General features: G+C 41.5%; 2 protein-coding genes across 3 annotated transcripts in view; one reads left to right on the top strand and one right to left on the bottom strand.

Moving 5' to 3' along the window:
* The first annotated feature begins 4,018 nt into the window (after positions 1-4,018).
* On the top strand, positions 4,019-7,364 carry mad2l1 (MAD2 mitotic arrest deficient-like 1 (yeast)). Its single transcript, XM_076725147.1, has 5 exons — positions 4,019-4,174; positions 4,900-5,046; positions 5,199-5,319; positions 6,602-6,705; positions 6,819-7,364. Exons 1-5 carry the CDS (start codon positions 4,111-4,113, stop codon positions 6,989-6,991), a joined length of 609 nt encoding a protein of 202 aa, XP_076581262.1. The 5' UTR covers positions 4,019-4,110; the 3' UTR covers positions 6,992-7,364.
* A 141-nt stretch (positions 7,365-7,505) lies between these two features.
* pde5ab (phosphodiesterase 5A, cGMP-specific, b) overlaps positions 7,506-17,342 on the bottom strand; it is a 52,344-nt gene continuing 42,507 nt past the window's right edge. For both annotated transcript variants that reach the window (XM_076725145.1, XM_076725144.1), the window contains exons 18-22: positions 17,222-17,299; positions 15,831-15,894; positions 11,314-11,388; positions 10,464-10,547; positions 7,506-10,214 (exon numbers count right to left, since the gene is read on the bottom strand). In XM_076725145.1, coding sequence (XP_076581260.1) covers positions 10,095-10,214; positions 10,464-10,547; positions 11,314-11,388; positions 15,831-15,894; positions 17,222-17,299 — 421 coding nt within the window. In that variant the 3' untranslated portion in view covers positions 7,506-10,094. The remainder of the gene's footprint in view (positions 10,215-10,463; positions 10,548-11,313; positions 11,389-15,830; positions 15,895-17,221; positions 17,300-17,342) is intronic.

The raw sequence follows: 17,342 nt of genomic DNA, 5'->3' as shown, positions 1-17,342 counted from the left end.
ACCGTAGACTTTACAAGGAGGGTCTTTTTATAGGGTCACACCGATGAACTTTAGGTGTTTACAATACATATGCTGAAAGCTCACTCCCCTTCTCTTCCAGAGAAGGCTTACTTGAAAGACAGCTAAGCATTTGTATGTCATGATGACAAACTGGTGTAACAATTTGTCACAAGGCTGTAGATGGACACACACACACACGCAAAGAAAAGGTCATATGGTCAACGATAACATCCTGAATACAGTGTATGCATGCACGTGTGTGTGAATATATACAATTTGCTCACATTTGGTTTGCGTATCTACAAGAATGCCGGAATGTGCGTGTGCTCGCGTGTGAGCGAGACATGTCATTTGCAGAGCTCCAGCTGTTGGATGCAGAGCGCCAGAGAACACGAGGCACGGGTCCAGCCGGCTGAGCTCCGCACGCCCCATAGCTGCAGCCAGTCAGCTCCAAGTAGGACAAACGCAGCACCGACAGGACGGGAACGTGCATCAAACACCTCGTTACGCCGTGTAGGGACAGCTTTTAATCACTTTCTGCCTTGTTCATATGCTGCAGACACACCTTCCCAGACTGTGGCTGAGGACTGAAGGAGGGTTTTGCACGTTATAGTGTGAGAGTTGAGCCAAATATTTACATGACGTTTGTGGAGCTGCTGGACCAGCTGACAGGCCTGCACTCATTTAGTGTATTGAAGTGTTCACAGAAGCAGGTCTTGTTGCTTTTCAAAAGAAAATTGTGGCCCCCACTTTTACAGTTTCTCTCTGATTTACTCATTAACATATGATCTTCTGAACTATTTTTAGTGCAGGCCCACAAAGATATTACACCAGTGAAGTCATTGTATCATCACACACTGTTATCATTCCCAGATACTTCTCAAATACTGATGTTTTGTCTCGCCGCTGGGCGTCTCATACAGACACACAAGGTACCCTTCAGCGTCTGTGGCAAAATTAGACACTTAGAGCAAGGTGATGTAGTTTAAAGAGCCAAAAAAGTCTGCGTAGAAAGGAGGTTGGGGTAGATGGATGGGTCAAACACGCAGTAGTAGTGGAGTGGCATAGTGTGCAGATCTGAGTTATATTAGTAGAACAACCAAAACCTTAAATTAAAATGTTATTCACCCAGCTTTGCGTAACTCTGTGCACACAGCCTGGATGACAGCTTATCTCAGGTAATGTGGCAAAATGCATAGTAGGATGAGGGTGAGGATGAGGATGAGGATGTATGGCATGGTCACTGCAAAAGGATGCATTTAAATGGCTTCCTTTTGCCAATATACTTTTTCTCAGCTGTGGGAACATCCGCCCTCAGATCACAGGTGTACACCCGACTGTCCGATCAGGATCAAGTTTAAGGAAAGGCTGATATCTGTGTATCTCTCTTGAATGTCTCTTGCCTAATATGCAGCTGAATAGCTAAACTTGCGGTCCGTTCCCTAAATAAAATGTTCAACAAATCATGTATAAGCGCAGCAAGGGAAGGACACTATATCATTTCCATGGTGCCAGACAGATAGAGGGCCGTTCTCTGAGAGGGCCTGATGCCAGTACCCACAGTCTCTGTTATGGAGCATGACTGTGGCGCTGAGGTCTCTCGATATGAAACCATAAAGCTGTTAGTTTAGACCAGCAGAGACTTGTTAAAGTGACGCTAGTTGGCTTTTGCACGGGGGCTTGAGTGAGTGTTGCAACAATTGGCTCTCGAGGCTGTAAACTGGGCTGAAGTTAAGAATGACCACAAACCATCCAGCGCCGCTGAAGGGATTACAGTTTGCACGACTTTCTGTAAATTTATTCGATCTCTGTTTACATGGCGCTAAATATATTGGCTGCACGGGACTAAATATTGCACTCCCAGCATGTGTAATTCAAAGGAGACATAGAAAAAAGTAAATAATCATAAAGCATTAACTGTGAAATAGCATTGCCAGAGTACACAAGCTAAAATTTAGATTTAGTAGTCATCCTTTTACCTCTTTTAAGAACCCCTCCGTCCACTGCAACACACTAAGAAAATAACACCCCAGTTGGAAAAAGTCAGAATTTTATCCCCACGGTTGTCATATCGCAATAATTTACTTCTTTTATTTAAATCAGTTTGAAGCCAGATGCGAGACATGGAAAAAAAACTCTGCATTGTGCCTTTTGTCAGCCTCGGTGGGGCTTCGGGAGAGGCCAGTGGTGAATGGCAAAATGCCTGTGGTAGGGAAAAAAAAGATGAGCAGTCAATGAGCAGACACACGCTGTGATGTATGTTCTGTATGAGGACTTCTCTGCTGTGGGTTTATACAGTCATCGCTTCCTTCAAGTGGCAGGAAGCAGTGCGGTTTCCTCAGAAAAGAGAGCAGACTGAGCTTTGACTTGTCTTCAGGTGCTGCAGATGTCAGCATCATCTGGATGGAGAGACTTTCTTTCAGACGTTATTTGACAAACCACAGATAAACACATACATTAGACTGGCTGGCTATAGTCTGTGTGGGAGATGCTGGATGACATCAGATATAAGATGTTAGCAATTATTGGAAGAGCTATAGTAGACATATGCCTGAAATTGTGTTAATTAATGGAAAGTCTTGGAACTCTTGTCCTTGTCTGCCAGCCCGCTCTGGAAGCTTTTCCTCCCAACGCCTGGTTTGTTCTCGTGTTTCTTGGACTTCAGCTCCTTACTGTACTTCTCCTTCAGGAGTGCCAGCCTCTCTGTGTGGGTACTTTCCTGCCTTCCAGCATTTTCGTGAGCCCCATACTGGCAAAGAAGTGGAAGCAGAACACCAGTCTGGATGACAAGATCGAAACCAATTTCATGTCTTTGTGGTAACTGCTGATGCAGGAAGTGTTTAGAATTCAGCTCCAACACGAGGGGCCACTAAAACAAAGAACATACCTCCAACAGCCTCAAGGAGACCATTTACATGTTTGTGTTTGTGACCTAGAACTCAATCAATAGAAATAGAAAGGTCCAGCTAAGAGTGTCCCAACTCTTGCTTTGTTTGTTTGTCTCTATTGCTGTTCATGGCTGCGACCAACACAGACTGATGAGCCACTGACAACCAGGAGAGACTGTTATACAGTTGTCTGACATCATCCCTTATTATCATACAGTAGAGAGAAGTATACGAATACATGAATGTGGAGAAAAAACTAAATAATTAAATGTAGAGATAAAAATTATATGAAGAAAATAATGTATTGATTAGTAAAAAATATATATATGTGACATTAAACAAATACTTTAAGAAAAAGAGAAAAACATACAAATATAACATAAATAGAATTGATACAGAAAAAAAAAATATATAAAATCATTTGCATTTGCGTATTTCTCATGTCATTTAATGGAAACATTATTTTACAATGGAGGTGAATGGAATTCGGTGTGTGATGTTCATGGCAATAAAAAGTTAAATTAATGAAATGTCGGCAGCACTGTTTGAATAGAGACTCTGGCATAATTAAATAAATCCTTTACTGTGTTGTTTGTTAATCCAGATACATCTGAGGGATTTATTAGAGGTATCCACAGCGATGAAGTTGTGACACATTCATTTGTATTGAAAAGTCATCTCTTCTACTCATCCAATTGAATCAAAAAATAGCTGTGAGTACTTTAAGTTGTATTTGCTGACGCGTCAGACAAAATATGGAGAAATTAAAGAAAATGAAGGCTTGCTGTGATGAGCAGTGAAAATGGGTCATGTCAAATTTGGGCTTTCACCAAACCTTAAACACAGTGAAGAACTGAAAAACACACCACTACACATCTTCTGTCACTCACACATGTATTTTACTGACTTCTAAATTAGTACTTTTTGCTTGTAACGCAACAATACTGTACTTTTTTTTTTTTTTTTTTTTTTGCTATTCTCACCTCCTCTGGTGAGTATTTTTGACATGAACGGAGCTTGCCAGTGAGTTATCCTTCATCTCCCTCTAGCGTCAGAAAATTGTAAGCGCAACTATAAACGTCATCAACAGTGCGCCGATATCTTTCACGCATGCGCAAAAGTGAAGAGCTGAGAAATTTCAAACTGCACGGCGGGTAGTTGAATCCAAAGCAGAAAAAACACAACAAAGGTTCATTGTCGAAGATTTAACCAAAAGTGTAAAATGACCAGCACATTGAAAGGAATTACACTCAAAGGAAGCACTGAGCTAGTGGCCGACTTCTTCTGTAAGTATTTAACGTTATATTTATGCTCTTTGTTTTTTAATGTGCCGTTTTTTGAACCGTTGCGACACGCTGGCACGCAGTGCTAATATGCTACAGGGCCTGTGTAATGTAGCGTTAGTACAATTAGCGTGGCAATAGAAGCTCCATAATAAAAATGAAAATGAAGTGTCGGGTCGAAAATACATACGCTCAACTCCTTTGAGCACATAAGCAACCAAAATCAATTTGTCTTGAGAAGTTTTAAACCTTTGAGCTGGAACGTGTTCTTAGCGAAGTGCACCGCCCACCGCAGACTCCGCTGGTCAAGAACGAGTGCGGAATGAGCTGAGCAGGACAAAGACTTCAGATGACAGTTAGCACTGTGTAATGTTTCATGTGAGTTATTAGATACACCGAATTCACCAGAAGACTACAACGTTTTAGGAAAGTTGCTGGTCATCGGCTACGACATGTATGTTTGGCTCGTAAGCATGGCAGCATTTCTTCTTCGTCGGTTCATGGCTGAGGTTCGCTAATATACAGTTTTGCTGTATCTTCAATGCTAACTTGCAGAGCAGACAAACAGCAGCTGTAACAGTCCTAACGTTTCATTTTTAACAGTACAACAGATGGCAAAACTGATACCTTGACTTTGCATTTTAAGTTTAAATATGTAGCTTATCTGTATATTTTATCGGCACGTACCAAGTTAGACCTTTGTCATAAAATTCACTCTTTCCATGCAGCATTTGGCATCAACAGCATCCTGTACCAGCGGGGCATCTATCCTCCAGAGACATTCAGCAGAGTCACCCACTATGACATGAGCCTTCACGTGACCACCGACCCCAAACTGAAGAACTACCTGACCAATGTGGTATCCCAACTCAAAGGTATCCTCAGTGGACTGCTTCTTCTTCAGATGACCAGCTGTTTAGGCTGCAGCTACTGAGACACTGAAGCTGCAAATTGCGTTGTTGTATTAGCACCTATCCAGACTGTTCAGCCTCAGGGTCAGTGGGTGTGTTTGTTCTCTGTGTTGCAGAGTGGCTGTTTGAATGCACAGTGCAGAAGCTGGTGTTGGTGATCACATGTCTGGAAACCAACGAGGTGCTGGAGAGATGGCAGTTTGACATCGAGTGTGACAAGTCTGCCAAGGAGAGCAGGTCAGCCCCTCTACTGTGGATTTGTTGGCAGCAATTTTCAAATAATTATTTACTATTTCGGTCTACTTTTGTTTTGAATTTAGGTGAAGAATGCATATTTATTGGTTTGTACTCAGAATATGTGTTGAGTCTTTCTGTGTTCAAGGTCCAGAGTTTAGTCACCCAAGCCCTTCCAAGTCTGTAATAGTACCTTCAAAACTCAAAAGACAAACTTTAGAGCCAGTGTTTGGTTTGTCCGTTCTGGACTACTGTAGAAACATGGTAGTTGAACACAGCTGACTCATTGAAAGAGGACCCTCTGTAGATATAGAGAGCTCCTCCTATGGTAACAAAACATGACAATTCTTCATTTCAGCTGATTATATATATTCTGTTTCTGCCAGTTGATCCCCCTAAATCCCACCCACTGAACCTTCACTCAAGTAGCAGTCCAATCAGATTCCAGCAGGTGGCAGTCACGAGCCACCTGCCATGGCCACACACACTTCATCAGTGTAGGTCTGAAGATGTGCAGACCTAAACCAATACTGGATGTATTTTCTACCTAAGTGTTGGTGTTGTGTGTGTGTATCAAAACCTGATATATCTTATTCCTCCGTGGATTAACCCGCCAGAGAAAATAGTCCCCAACAAATGGACTAGTTCTTCAAGTTTCTTAGAGTAACATTTGATAAAATTACAGTGAGCAGCTGTTTGTTTTTATTTTTGTTTTTTTGTCAAATGAAATTATATATTTGTGGCCCTAAAGATAAACGTCTTGAGTAGAAACCAGTGAGTTTGGGGCTGAGTGACACATAGAGTAGGAGAGGCAGATTCAGTAGTGAGAGACTAACTAACACATTGTAGATTATCTTGCCAGCCTTATCAGGAGCCGTTTAGACAGCATTTTTAAAAATTCACCCAAAACAACAGAGTGTAAGAGTCAGTTGCTAATTTATAACCACAGAACCAAACTCACTTGTTTGCAGTAATTTGGGCGACATCCACGGTCAGTGGAAACATTTGTCTGACCTTCACTCGGCTGACTGTGCGTGATACATGCAGCTGACCACAACAAGTGTGTACTTTGTACTCAGCTGAATCCTATAGATAAGAGCACTGCCTCAGTTCAGATGGAGATCGAAGTCATGCTTGTATCAGCTGATTAGCTATTTTCCATTCATGCATAGCTGATTGGTAACATTCATAGAGTTGTACACATGTTAATGGTGGCCATTATGACCTGACAGCTCTCACTTGGACACTGTCTCATATGTTAACTCAGTTCTCCTGTGTTCCCCAGTGCTCCCAGAGAAAAGTCCATTAAGACAATTCAGGATGAGATCCGCTCCGTTATCAGACAAGTAACAGCCACGGTAACTTTCCTGCCGCTGCTGGAGACACCATGTGAGTAACTAGACCATTTTCTCTCTTTCCACCAACAGTCTGAGGTTTGTCTCTGTGTCACCTCTGGGTTATTGGATCCTTTGATCCTCTGACCTTTGCCGTCTTGTCTCTAGGTGCATTTGACCTCCTCGTCTACACAGACAAAGACCTGGTGGTTCCCGAAAAATGGGAAGAGTCTGGTCCGCAGATCATCGACCAATCAGAGGAGGTGCGCTTACGCTCCTTCACCACCTCGATCCACAAGGTGAACAGCATGGTAGCGTACAAGAGGACTGACTCAGTTTAAACCTCTAAACCACAGCGCCCCCTCCTCGCACCCTGTGAGCTGTATATAGCACCAACCACTGCCCCTGAGAGAAAACAGTAGATTTTACACTGCAGCGTCCTGCCTCGCTGTCTTTGCCCGATGTTCTGTACACCCCGTGTTCTCCCGCCTTTGTTTTCTGAACTTCACTTGTCTTTTTGAGAAGGATGTGGCAGCCACCTGCTCTGTCTATACTGATGTAAATATTTCTCATAAGCAGTGATTTGTCTATTAGAAGTGTCTGTCTCTGTCTTTAGTATTGTCCCCTTTCTCTCAAGCTGGCACCCTGTGTTTTAGAAGCTAGTGGTTTCTATGTTAAACTTTTATGAAATGTCATAAATAAATGTCTTCTACGAAGGTTTCTTTGTGTGATTTTACTGTTTTTGACCTGTAGGTGGCAGTGCAACATAAGTCACTGGTTGGTTCTGGGTGATTTGTGTATGGGTTTGCAGTGTGCACAGTACAACAAAACAGACCAGACAGAAAATACATATTTCTCTTAAATGGGACAAACCATTTACTTGGCTCACAGTGGTCAGTAGTGTGGACAGTTGCAGATGTGGAACACCTCGTTCATAATGGTACCATATCATCGTACTACATTTTCTCACCTGCAAGTCCTTTTCTAAAAAACAAACAAAAAAAAAAGGTGTAATGCTCTCATGTACATGCAACAAGCAAATTTCTCCAAAACAAGCAGCAGTAAAGAAACCGATACTTTGTTTTTTTGTGTAGTGGAAGGGTGAGGCAGCAGGCACATATATTACAGTCCTGGAGACTTGTTCAAAGTACAAAATACAAACACAGATACAAATGAGCCTTCTCAGCATGTGCGTCTACAAAAGTTGTCAAGCCTGTTGCAGTTAGGAAAATACACCTCGCCGGCACCTGCTGCTGTGCATACCGAGTACTAAAGTTCGTGTTGTGAAGTCATCAGAATGATGGCGAGTGAATGTGAAAGTGAGAAAGCCAACAACTGAAAACTGGTCATGACAATGTCTCAGTGGACAATGCATGAGCGTACACAACCACGGTCTGATACTGTTGTCCACTGGTATGTGTCCAACAGACACCTTTGCTGCTTTGACCTGTTTAACTGAGCTTGTCTTAAGTAATACAATGACTTTTCTTTTGTACCCCTTTAATCATTTGGTGGTGGTAGTGACCCCTCAGGTTTATTAAGGGACTGATTTCTTGGTGGGCCTTGACCATTAGGTTGAGAACCAGTGCAATATGGGCTGAAATGTTGTGTCACCAGCAGCGAGATGACACCCCTGTGCCATCATATTGGTTGGTTTCCAGCAAAGTACACATATGTTCTACTGGCATGCAACTAGTACATCTGGTCACGCTGCCCACAGCTTAACAAACTTCACTCCATCATTCAGTTAGAAAAACGAGATGTAAGAAAAAGTCTCTTTCAGGGAAAAGCTCGTGGACAAATAAAAAAAAAAAAGTTTTTTCTTTATTTGAATTGTGAATTGGTCCTAAGTTATCACAACAAGGCAGTGGAAAAATCTAGACCAATTTCCCTTTGAAATCGATGGCCTAGTCTTTGGCTCTTTTACATTTTGAAAAAACAAAAAAAACAAAACAAAAAATTCAAATAACACATTACACTTCCAAACGTCATCTGAAAGAGTTGTTACTACGAAAGGTCCTTCAAAAAAGCGGTGCAGGGGTGGGATTTTTTTGGAAGTATGAAAACTACATTTCCTATATAAAGAATTGTGTGCTCTTGATAAAAGGATGACCGTACAATATATAAACTCTAATAAATATAGAAAACAAAATAAATATGCAATAGTTAAGACAATGAGTGAAATGTTACAAAAGACTCAAAAACCTTGGTAGTGTGTTGTGCTGTGATAGAAGAAATATTCAACAAGCTTATCAGATTATTGTGACACTGTAAAGTTATACGTACAATCCCACTGTGACGGATCTGTGTTTTACCATTCACTGTTCCCCTACGTGTCACTACCTGTGCGAGATAGCGTGGGTGAGACTTCACGATGAAAGCCACTCTGTGCAAAAATAAAAATGGCTATGGTAATAAATATATCTTAGTGCTGACTGTTATTTTCTCTGGTGACTGAAAGCCATGAACGAATGGTGACGACAGGTCTCACAAAGCTTGGCAAATTGAGCATGACCTCTGAAACAAGGAGTCTGCCTTATGGACGCAAAATTGCACGTCATGGGAGTTGGCTAACAGTTATATTCCTATAGCAGTTTGTTTCAGGTTTTGTGTTCAGAAATATGGCAAGTTGGGTCTGGTTTTTGTAGTTTTGAGCGTCATTTCTATGTGTTATGATATGCACTCACTAAAGTTGAGATCAGGGAACATGGCGACATTGCTGCAACAAAGTTCAGCACGGTAAGAACTGAGCTGTTAGGTGATCACAATGGCTGCAAACACTTTCGCCAGAATATCCAAACCACTGTGTCTGGAGTAAAACTAAAAGTCATCATACCTCAAAGAATAATCTTTAAAATAATCCCTTATTGCACCAAAGTAAAGCAAGTAAAGTAAATTCAATAAATTGTGGTGGGTTTTTCCAGGATATTTTGGCTTTAGGTTGGTTTTGTTAGCCTAAAGGTTAACAGTCTGCTAACAGGTTAGCTGACTGCACCACTTTTATACCCCTTTAAAAACTAATTACCATCGTCATTAGTAGTTGTACTTTGTGTTTAGCCTGACTGCTAGGCTAGCATGGTACTTCATGGTCTTGTTTACTGATGCTGCTGCACTCACACATCTGAGCAATTGACTAGGTGCATACAATTGTATTATTCCAAATAGGAAGGATGAACGAACCTGCAAAAATAAGACTAAAGTTGTAAGAAACTGGCATTATTTCTTAAGTGTTGTCTTGAAGGCAAGTGTATCTGCCCTTTTACAGTCAAACCAATCCACTTATTCTTTTCCTGAAAGGGAAATACATTTTTGGCCACTTTCCGTACATAAAGCGTGTTATTTGTCCTTGCATGTCATGCCAATTTAATGAAATTTTGTGAGACCTGTTTGTGCAGGGCAAACCCTGGAAATCTGTGTTGGTTAAAAACCAAACCGGTGTTGGCGTCACACCAAGCCGTTGACCAGCCCCTTCTCACACTCCTCGGCCAAGCGCTTCCAATGCTGCCGATTTTTCTGACATCCTTCCAACAACGGGGAGCAATACTCCGACATGCCAGCCAAGGTCTGTGACAGTAACAAAGACACTTCATTTAACAAACAAAATTGAGTAAATATAATTCTGATTCATTTCACATCTTGTTTCACATTTCCAGGCATTTTTTTTCACAATGTGAGCCAGGCATCTTTCCAGCAAGTGAGAAATAAAATGACAAATGTCCACCATTGCCACTGGCAAAATGCCATTTTCGGCTATTCATTTGGTACAGTGGTTTCCAGAGACAGAGTCACAGCAAGTTATATTGGTTATATTACCTCATATAACTGAGTGCAGATGGCATCAATGAAGGACACCTGCATGCTGGGAATCTTATCTCTTTTTTCACGATTCATAAGGTCCTGAAGTGAGAGGATAGAAAAAAAGACACCAAATGAAATGAGTGCAGAAATGTTTGTCTTCAAATGCTTACAGATAAAAACATTTTCTGTTCGATTTCTTTGACAGGATGTGAAGTTCTTTTGATTTGACCCACAGCAGCTAACAGCTGCTCTTCAAAGGTTCGAAACGGTTACCAGGACACTACCACGTGATGTCAGGGAGCTCAGTCATGACTGAAAACAGATCATTCGTTGTCACCATCAATTAGTCTGCTGACTGATTACATGAGATTACTGATCACTGCTGACGACTACACAGTTTGACAGAAGAGTTGTGAATTATTTATTGTTCATTTACTGCTTTCTGAGAAGACCACACAAAGATTCATTCAAGTAATGAAGCCTGCTTCACAAGAGACACAAACAAAATGACAAAGACATGATTCATTCTATAATTATATCATTCAGAGTCAAAAATTATATAGAGATAATTTGCACGGTGACTGGTGAGGAAAGATTAGGGAGACCAGAAACATCCAAATTCTGGCTAAGAAACCACTTACAAGCAAATATAAAAAAACGTCAGTGCAATTATTTAGGGTATCAATAGTCTTAGAGTCATCAGTACAAGATTGAGTGGTTGAGTATGACAACCAGAGGAAAGCACACGAAATAGAGAATCAGAGGACCCAAAATGGATCCCTGAGGCACACCACAGCTCATGTTGTACGTAGTACAAAAGGTTTTGTCCCACAAAACAATCCCTGAAGTGACCCACTGCACTTACACTGGGCTCTATGTTCAGCTCGCGTCTTTCCTTATCCCCCTGCTCGAAGAACTCGGTGGCTACCAGCTCTGCAATCTGCATCCAAGAGAAGACACTGATGATATAGAAGCTTTAAGCCAAAGCAAAAGTGTTGATTTGAAAACTGAACAGACTTTCAGCTGATCAAAAACAATGTGACAAAAACAAAGAATGTTAAGGATGTCAGTAACAAGGAAAACACATAGTCTGTTAAAGGTGCACAGGCTCCATGTTTCAAACTAAGCTTTCTCAGTTTCCTCTGTCAACATCACTTGCAAATCTACAGTTTGATTTGGACGTGACTCCATACCAGGTGGGTGTCTGACATTTTAACTATGCAAATCACAATGTTGCCCTACTGTTGTACTTAACCTTGGATGCTCTCTGGCACACATCTGCTGCAGTTTGGATTTCAGTGGAGGCATTTTAATGAACATCTTAGGAGGCTGATTTTAGAAACGAGGTTGGGACATCCTACCACGGAGAAGACATAATCTTTCTCCTGCTGCCAGAACCAACATTTTCAAAGTGTAAAATTATGAAATGCTTGGAGAAGGGCAAGATTTATTGTGACAGCTTGAAGAACCAAGGGAAAACAAAGCTTGCAAGAAACAGCTAGACAGACGTAACGTGAGAGAAAGTAGGTATTATGGAGGCAAGTCAAAAAGAAAACAAAGTAAAATGGAGGAAGAAAGAGGGCGAGGTCTGCCAAAAGAGGTAGTCACTCTAAGTTAAAGCTCTCCGTCTGTTTACAGAGAGGTAAATGAGATCTGACTGCAGCCTCGGGCTCCAATCAGCATCACTCTGAGTGCATGTTTGTTAAAGCCATGTGCACCTCACTGATTAAGTCTGTAATCAAGGCACAGTTCGATGGAGCTGCAGGGGGACTCAACCAGAGAGAGAGCTCATTATAGTCGACTAAAACCAACACAAAGCATGAGGCAAATGTTAACCTGTGAGACTGAGTAACTTTGTCCTTATTTACTTACCCTCATGTCAGTCAAAAAAAAGAACTTTTTTGTCTGCATAGCACAGCAAGTTAGCTCCATGTTAAAATAACTTCAGTGGTCAGGAACTGCTTCATTAGACTTCCAACAACAGCAAGAAGGACCTACAGCTGGAGTTCTGAAAGTATTTCAAACTGTTGATTTTGGAGGAGGCTTGCACACACTTAAGCCTTATGTTCATGATCAGTACGGTCAAACAAGCAAGACTGTTGGGGTCACTGGTCATTTAAGGCCACCTAAAGCCTAACCCAGTCAAGAATCAAGATGTGAGGTTGGGGATGGGGATGGGGTGGCTGAGAGATTTGAAAATGAGACGAGAATAACATCTATCTTTTAAGAAAATTCTGGTCAGAATTAAATTTGGTAATATTCTGATAATTCTCTCTTGTGCTTTCTTCCCATCAGTTGAGGCCACATTGTGCTCACCAAAGCAGATGTGGAAATTTGTGAACGTGCCGACATCACCATAACCAAGCCAGATGGGACAAGAAACACAAGACGATCGGACAGGTTGTAAACAAACCAAGAGTCTATCTCGATCATCTAAACCACTTTATTTGGGGGTCCAAATGAAAGTAAGTGCATCCGAAATGCTGTAATAATTATTAATTGCACAGGAAAACTGTGCACACACTGGACTACACTAAGTCTGGAGGGTCAAAGGTGAAGCAGAGCAGTAAGTCAGTCTGGCAAGCTTTAATGGTCAAAACAGGTTTGGTGTTTGTTTAAAACCTGTATGATTTTGTGTTTCCTGTCTTTTTAGCAATGCTGCTGCAGTCCCAGATCCCAGAAATAGCCATGTTTACCTGAATGCTCTCAAAAATAACGCCAAAGCTTATCTGTGTCTGTGACCATATCTGTCTTGGAGTGACATCATAGCCATTGAAGAAAAGACAGAATTACACACACATTTAGGACGTGAACTCCAAGTCGTCCTTGGTCCAAGACCAAGTAATCTTCATTCAAGACTGAGTCAAGCATTCTAGGTGCTGCCTAGAAAGGAAGCACATGTAGGTTGCTTACCCTTATACAAGGGTTGTTACTGAAAGTCATGCCTATGGAGGGTTACATTTTAACAAGGCTAGTCTGAAGACACATACCCTATAACCACAATGCTAAAGTTCAATTCCTGCCAGGATCTTTTGTTGCATGTCATACCCCTCTCTCCCAACATTTCCTGTCTGTCTATACACCGTCATCTATCAAATAAAGACAAAATCCACCCCATCTATTTCAATGTGAACCATCCATGGTTATATAAAGCGGCATTAAACAATATTTTGTCGTTAATACTGGATCAGTGGACTATATTTAAGAAGAGGAAGAAGAAGCCTTTATTGTCACACCACATAGTACATGCATTTTAGTACACACACACGCCATGCTTGGTGAAATTTCCTCTCCACTTTTGACCCATCCTTGGTCAGTCCTTCCTCCGCAGCAGACCAGGAGCGGTGGGCTGGCATCCAGCCGGCGCCTGTGGACCCGGTTTCTTTTTACGTCACCATTGGTCAGGTGGTGATCTTCATGCATGTTTTTTAGAGGGGGGGTTTCATTTTTTGGAGGATCCCCCAGGTGAACATGGGATAAGGTACCCAGCAAACTCTCTTTCCATTCTGGAACTAAAAACCCAATGCATCTCTGCAGTGGACAAGAAGGCAAAGAGGAAGTTGTGTGTGTGTGTGTGTGTGCGTGTGTGCATATGTACATTGTGGGGTCATAAATGCGTTTGCACAGTCTCCTCTTCCTTATGTGGACAAAAGGCAAGTCCCATAAAGTAAATTGTTAAATTTTAGGGTGAAGACTTGCGTTAAGGTTAAGGTGAGGTTAGGTTAAGGTAAAGTTAGGGTTAGACAAGTAGTGGTTGTGGTTATGGTTAGGGTCAGTCTCCAGGAAATTAATGTAAGTCTATGTAATGTCCCCGAAAATTATGGAAACCAGATTGCATGTGTGTGTGTGTGTGTTTATGTGGGAGAACATATTTGCATGTGTATTCATGTTTACTGCCCTGAATGGTTTCAGAGGTGTCATCTGAGGACAGGGGCACAGCTGTTCTTATTAATGAGCACTCACTTGTCAACACACACAAGTGCACACACACTCATGCCCCGTGTGTGTGTGTGTGTGCCTGAACCTCTCTGCACCGTGCGTGTGGTTCCTAATGAGGTGCAGACTAACGAAGGTCAGCAGGGAGATAAGGAGAACGATGAAACAAATATACGAGCGACGGAGGGAGGGTGTGAAGAACTAAATCGAGTGTGAAATGGCAGAGTCAAAGATGAAAGAGGGACAAATACATGAAGCACAGGCGCTGCACTGCTCTTCATCCTTTAAGAACATTGCACTTCAGGCCACGCCTCAACAGTAATGTCAAAGCAGGAGTTTCTAATTAGTTTCCAAAGGCAAAACACCTGCTGTGAAGTCACTGATTAGGGCACTGGTTCTCAACCTGGGGGTCCGAACCCACTAAGGGTTTCCAGAGCAGGGGGTAGTGAGGCGTTCTTGATTTTAAGTAGTATAAATATACAGGTATACATATATAGGTCAGTGATCATCAGCTGGCAGCCTGCAGACCACATCAAAGCTTCCCATTCAGTCCACAGAATGTCAATGAATTCAGAAAATCAGCACATCTAACATCACTCACAGTGGGAGAGGCCCTGTCTGTCCCGAGAGTGACCGTAGATTAGTTTGCCAACCCCTGGCAACAACTCAGAAAGTTTCTTAATCAATAGTTCACCTTCTACAGAATCACATTATTCTCCTACTCTACCCCTCTCTACTTCACGGACCCACCATCAAACTGCTCAGCTCGCAGGCTAGTCAGTCCCTGCAGACAGTGTCTGTTTCAAAAGATTCTGAGAAAAGTACAGTTGAGGACCCTTTCAGAAGGCATTTCAGCATTTCATTCATTTCCTGAGGAAAACTAAATGAAATTGTTGCAAACAAATTTAGTGACAGCTAATAAGGAAAATGGAATATCTAACAGTTAAGTTAAGGACCACAGTCAAACTTTCTGGGGCTATTGCTGTGTCACTTAGACTTAGCTTAACTTAGCTAGTCAGATGCTAAGTTTACTGATTGCTGTGTTGAAGCTAGCATAAGTTCAGCAGAACAGGTAAGTAACCAGCTGAACCACCGTGTTGTATAATGAATTTTTATCTTTGCTAACATTTTAACCACAATAACTTAATGAGATGACAGTACGTCCGCCCGGGCAGACATGGCAGAACAATCTGATACAACCAAAATGAATGCTTCATACTCATACCCCCGCTGATTATCTTGTTCTCTGGCAGTTGTTTTTCATGCTGTGTAATGATGAATACCACCGTATAGCTTATGATGGAGTAGATGATCAAGTTGTCATATATCCTACAGAAAATAACTACAGAAACCAGAAATCCGGGAAGAAAAAGAATAATGCACACCAAGAAAGGCTGAAAAATTGCAGTATAGCCAAAACAAACATAAATAAGAGGAATATTTTACCCTTTTTTGCACTGGCCATGGCTTGGTGATGGCTGATATGTCACATGCAGTCATCAGCATTGACCTGAAGGGGGAAATACATGAGTGAGCAAAAGGTGCTGGAGGCCAAATGTCTAAAAATGTCTAAAAACGCCTAAAACTGAAGTGAAGTTTTTTTCTATCAATAATACTACTATATGAATTATACAGTATACTCTATAAGGAGTCTGACTTTCAGATGCCATCTTAAAGGAATAGTTAACATTTTGGGAAATCTTCCTATAGGCTTTCTTTCCAAGAGTGAGATGAGAAGATTGATATCAATCTCATGTAGGTGTGTTGAGTATGGAATTGCATGTGATTAGCTTAGCTTAGCATAAACATTGGTAAAAAGGAAGAAACAGCCTGGCTATCCAAAGGGGGTGGAATATAGGGCAACTGGACTTGGTTGCAGATACTTCAAAATTCCCTTCTCATCCAAGGGATTGGGTGGTGGTGGGGAGTCCTACGTAACCTCAAGTGACTCCGACTCTTAACGACTGCCATTAGAACAGCGAGGAGCACTAACTAGGTGGTATAAATGACCTTGATAATGACCCCACAGAGGTTAACACCTGTGATTCCCCAGAAGTCAGAGCTGAAGAAGCTCCCTGGGTCAGAGGTGGAATGTTTTCAAGTGTCTACAACCAAGTCCTGTTGCCCTTGATTCAACCCTCCTTGGATAACCATGACCTGGATGGATTAATCTAAATGATTTAACTGAACCATTTCAGTTTTAGTATTTCTTAAAATACAGAGTTTACAAGAGCGAGTTTATTCCTGCACTGGTTCCTTTCTGTTCATGACTCTTCAGATCGACAGTCTGTACAAAAGCCTTCATAAAAAGATTTAGAAAAAAGATTTAGATGCCTATTGATGAGATGACAGCCACCTGAAAATAAGAAGAGCTCATGAGAAAGCAAGTTAGAATCACTTACGTTGAGCTTCACTTGAAAAACAGTTTTGAAAAAACTGACTTTTCAAGCAGGTTTGAGCTACTTTCCATTAAAAATAGTTGGACACTTGTAACATGCTGGAACTATTTATGGGTGAACAACTGTTGGTAACTTGCATTTTAGCTGGAGTCTGCACCAAAGTACTTGGGAGATGAATAAACTGTTGAAATAAGAAACAATTCCAACTCCCACTGAAACCACAAATTGTCTTTTTTTTCATATTTATGTGTTCTTGAGAAAGACCATGATGCTCTGTACTTACCACAGAGACTCACATCTCACATCTTGCTTTCAAGAGGGAAAACGAATGAGCATATTTCCCAAAATATCAAACTGTTCCTTTAAAATCAAAGTGATGGATTTATGTGTGTGTTGGTGCTTTTCAGCGTGTTTGAATTTTGGAGGGTTGGCACTCACCTCAGTAAGTCTCTGTGATACTCGTCCTCCCAAACAAATTGACTGTTCTTGGTGAGCTCAAAGAACTCCCCGCGCCTCCTGACAGCACACACACACACACACACACACACACACGTACAAT

The sequence above is a fragment of the Chaetodon auriga genome, chromosome 24, assembly GCF_051107435.1.
Source record: "Chaetodon auriga isolate fChaAug3 chromosome 24, fChaAug3.hap1, whole genome shotgun sequence".
NCBI classification, from domain to species: Eukaryota; Metazoa; Chordata; class Actinopteri; order Chaetodontiformes; family Chaetodontidae; genus Chaetodon; species Chaetodon auriga.
This window is presented reverse-complemented; position numbering and strand designations above follow the sequence as displayed.

Coding starts and splice junctions, on each gene's coding strand:
- mad2l1 (XM_076725147.1), top strand. CDS start 4,111: ATGACCAGCACATTGAAAGGAATTACACTCAAAGGAAGCACTGAGCTA. Junction 4,175..4,899: donor GCTAGTGGCCGACTTCTTCT/GTAAGTATTTAA, acceptor CTTTCCATGCAG/CATTTGGCATCAACAGCATC. Junction 5,320..6,601: donor AAGTCTGCCAAGGAGAGCAG/GTCAGCCCCTCT, acceptor TGTGTTCCCCAG/TGCTCCCAGAGAAAAGTCCA.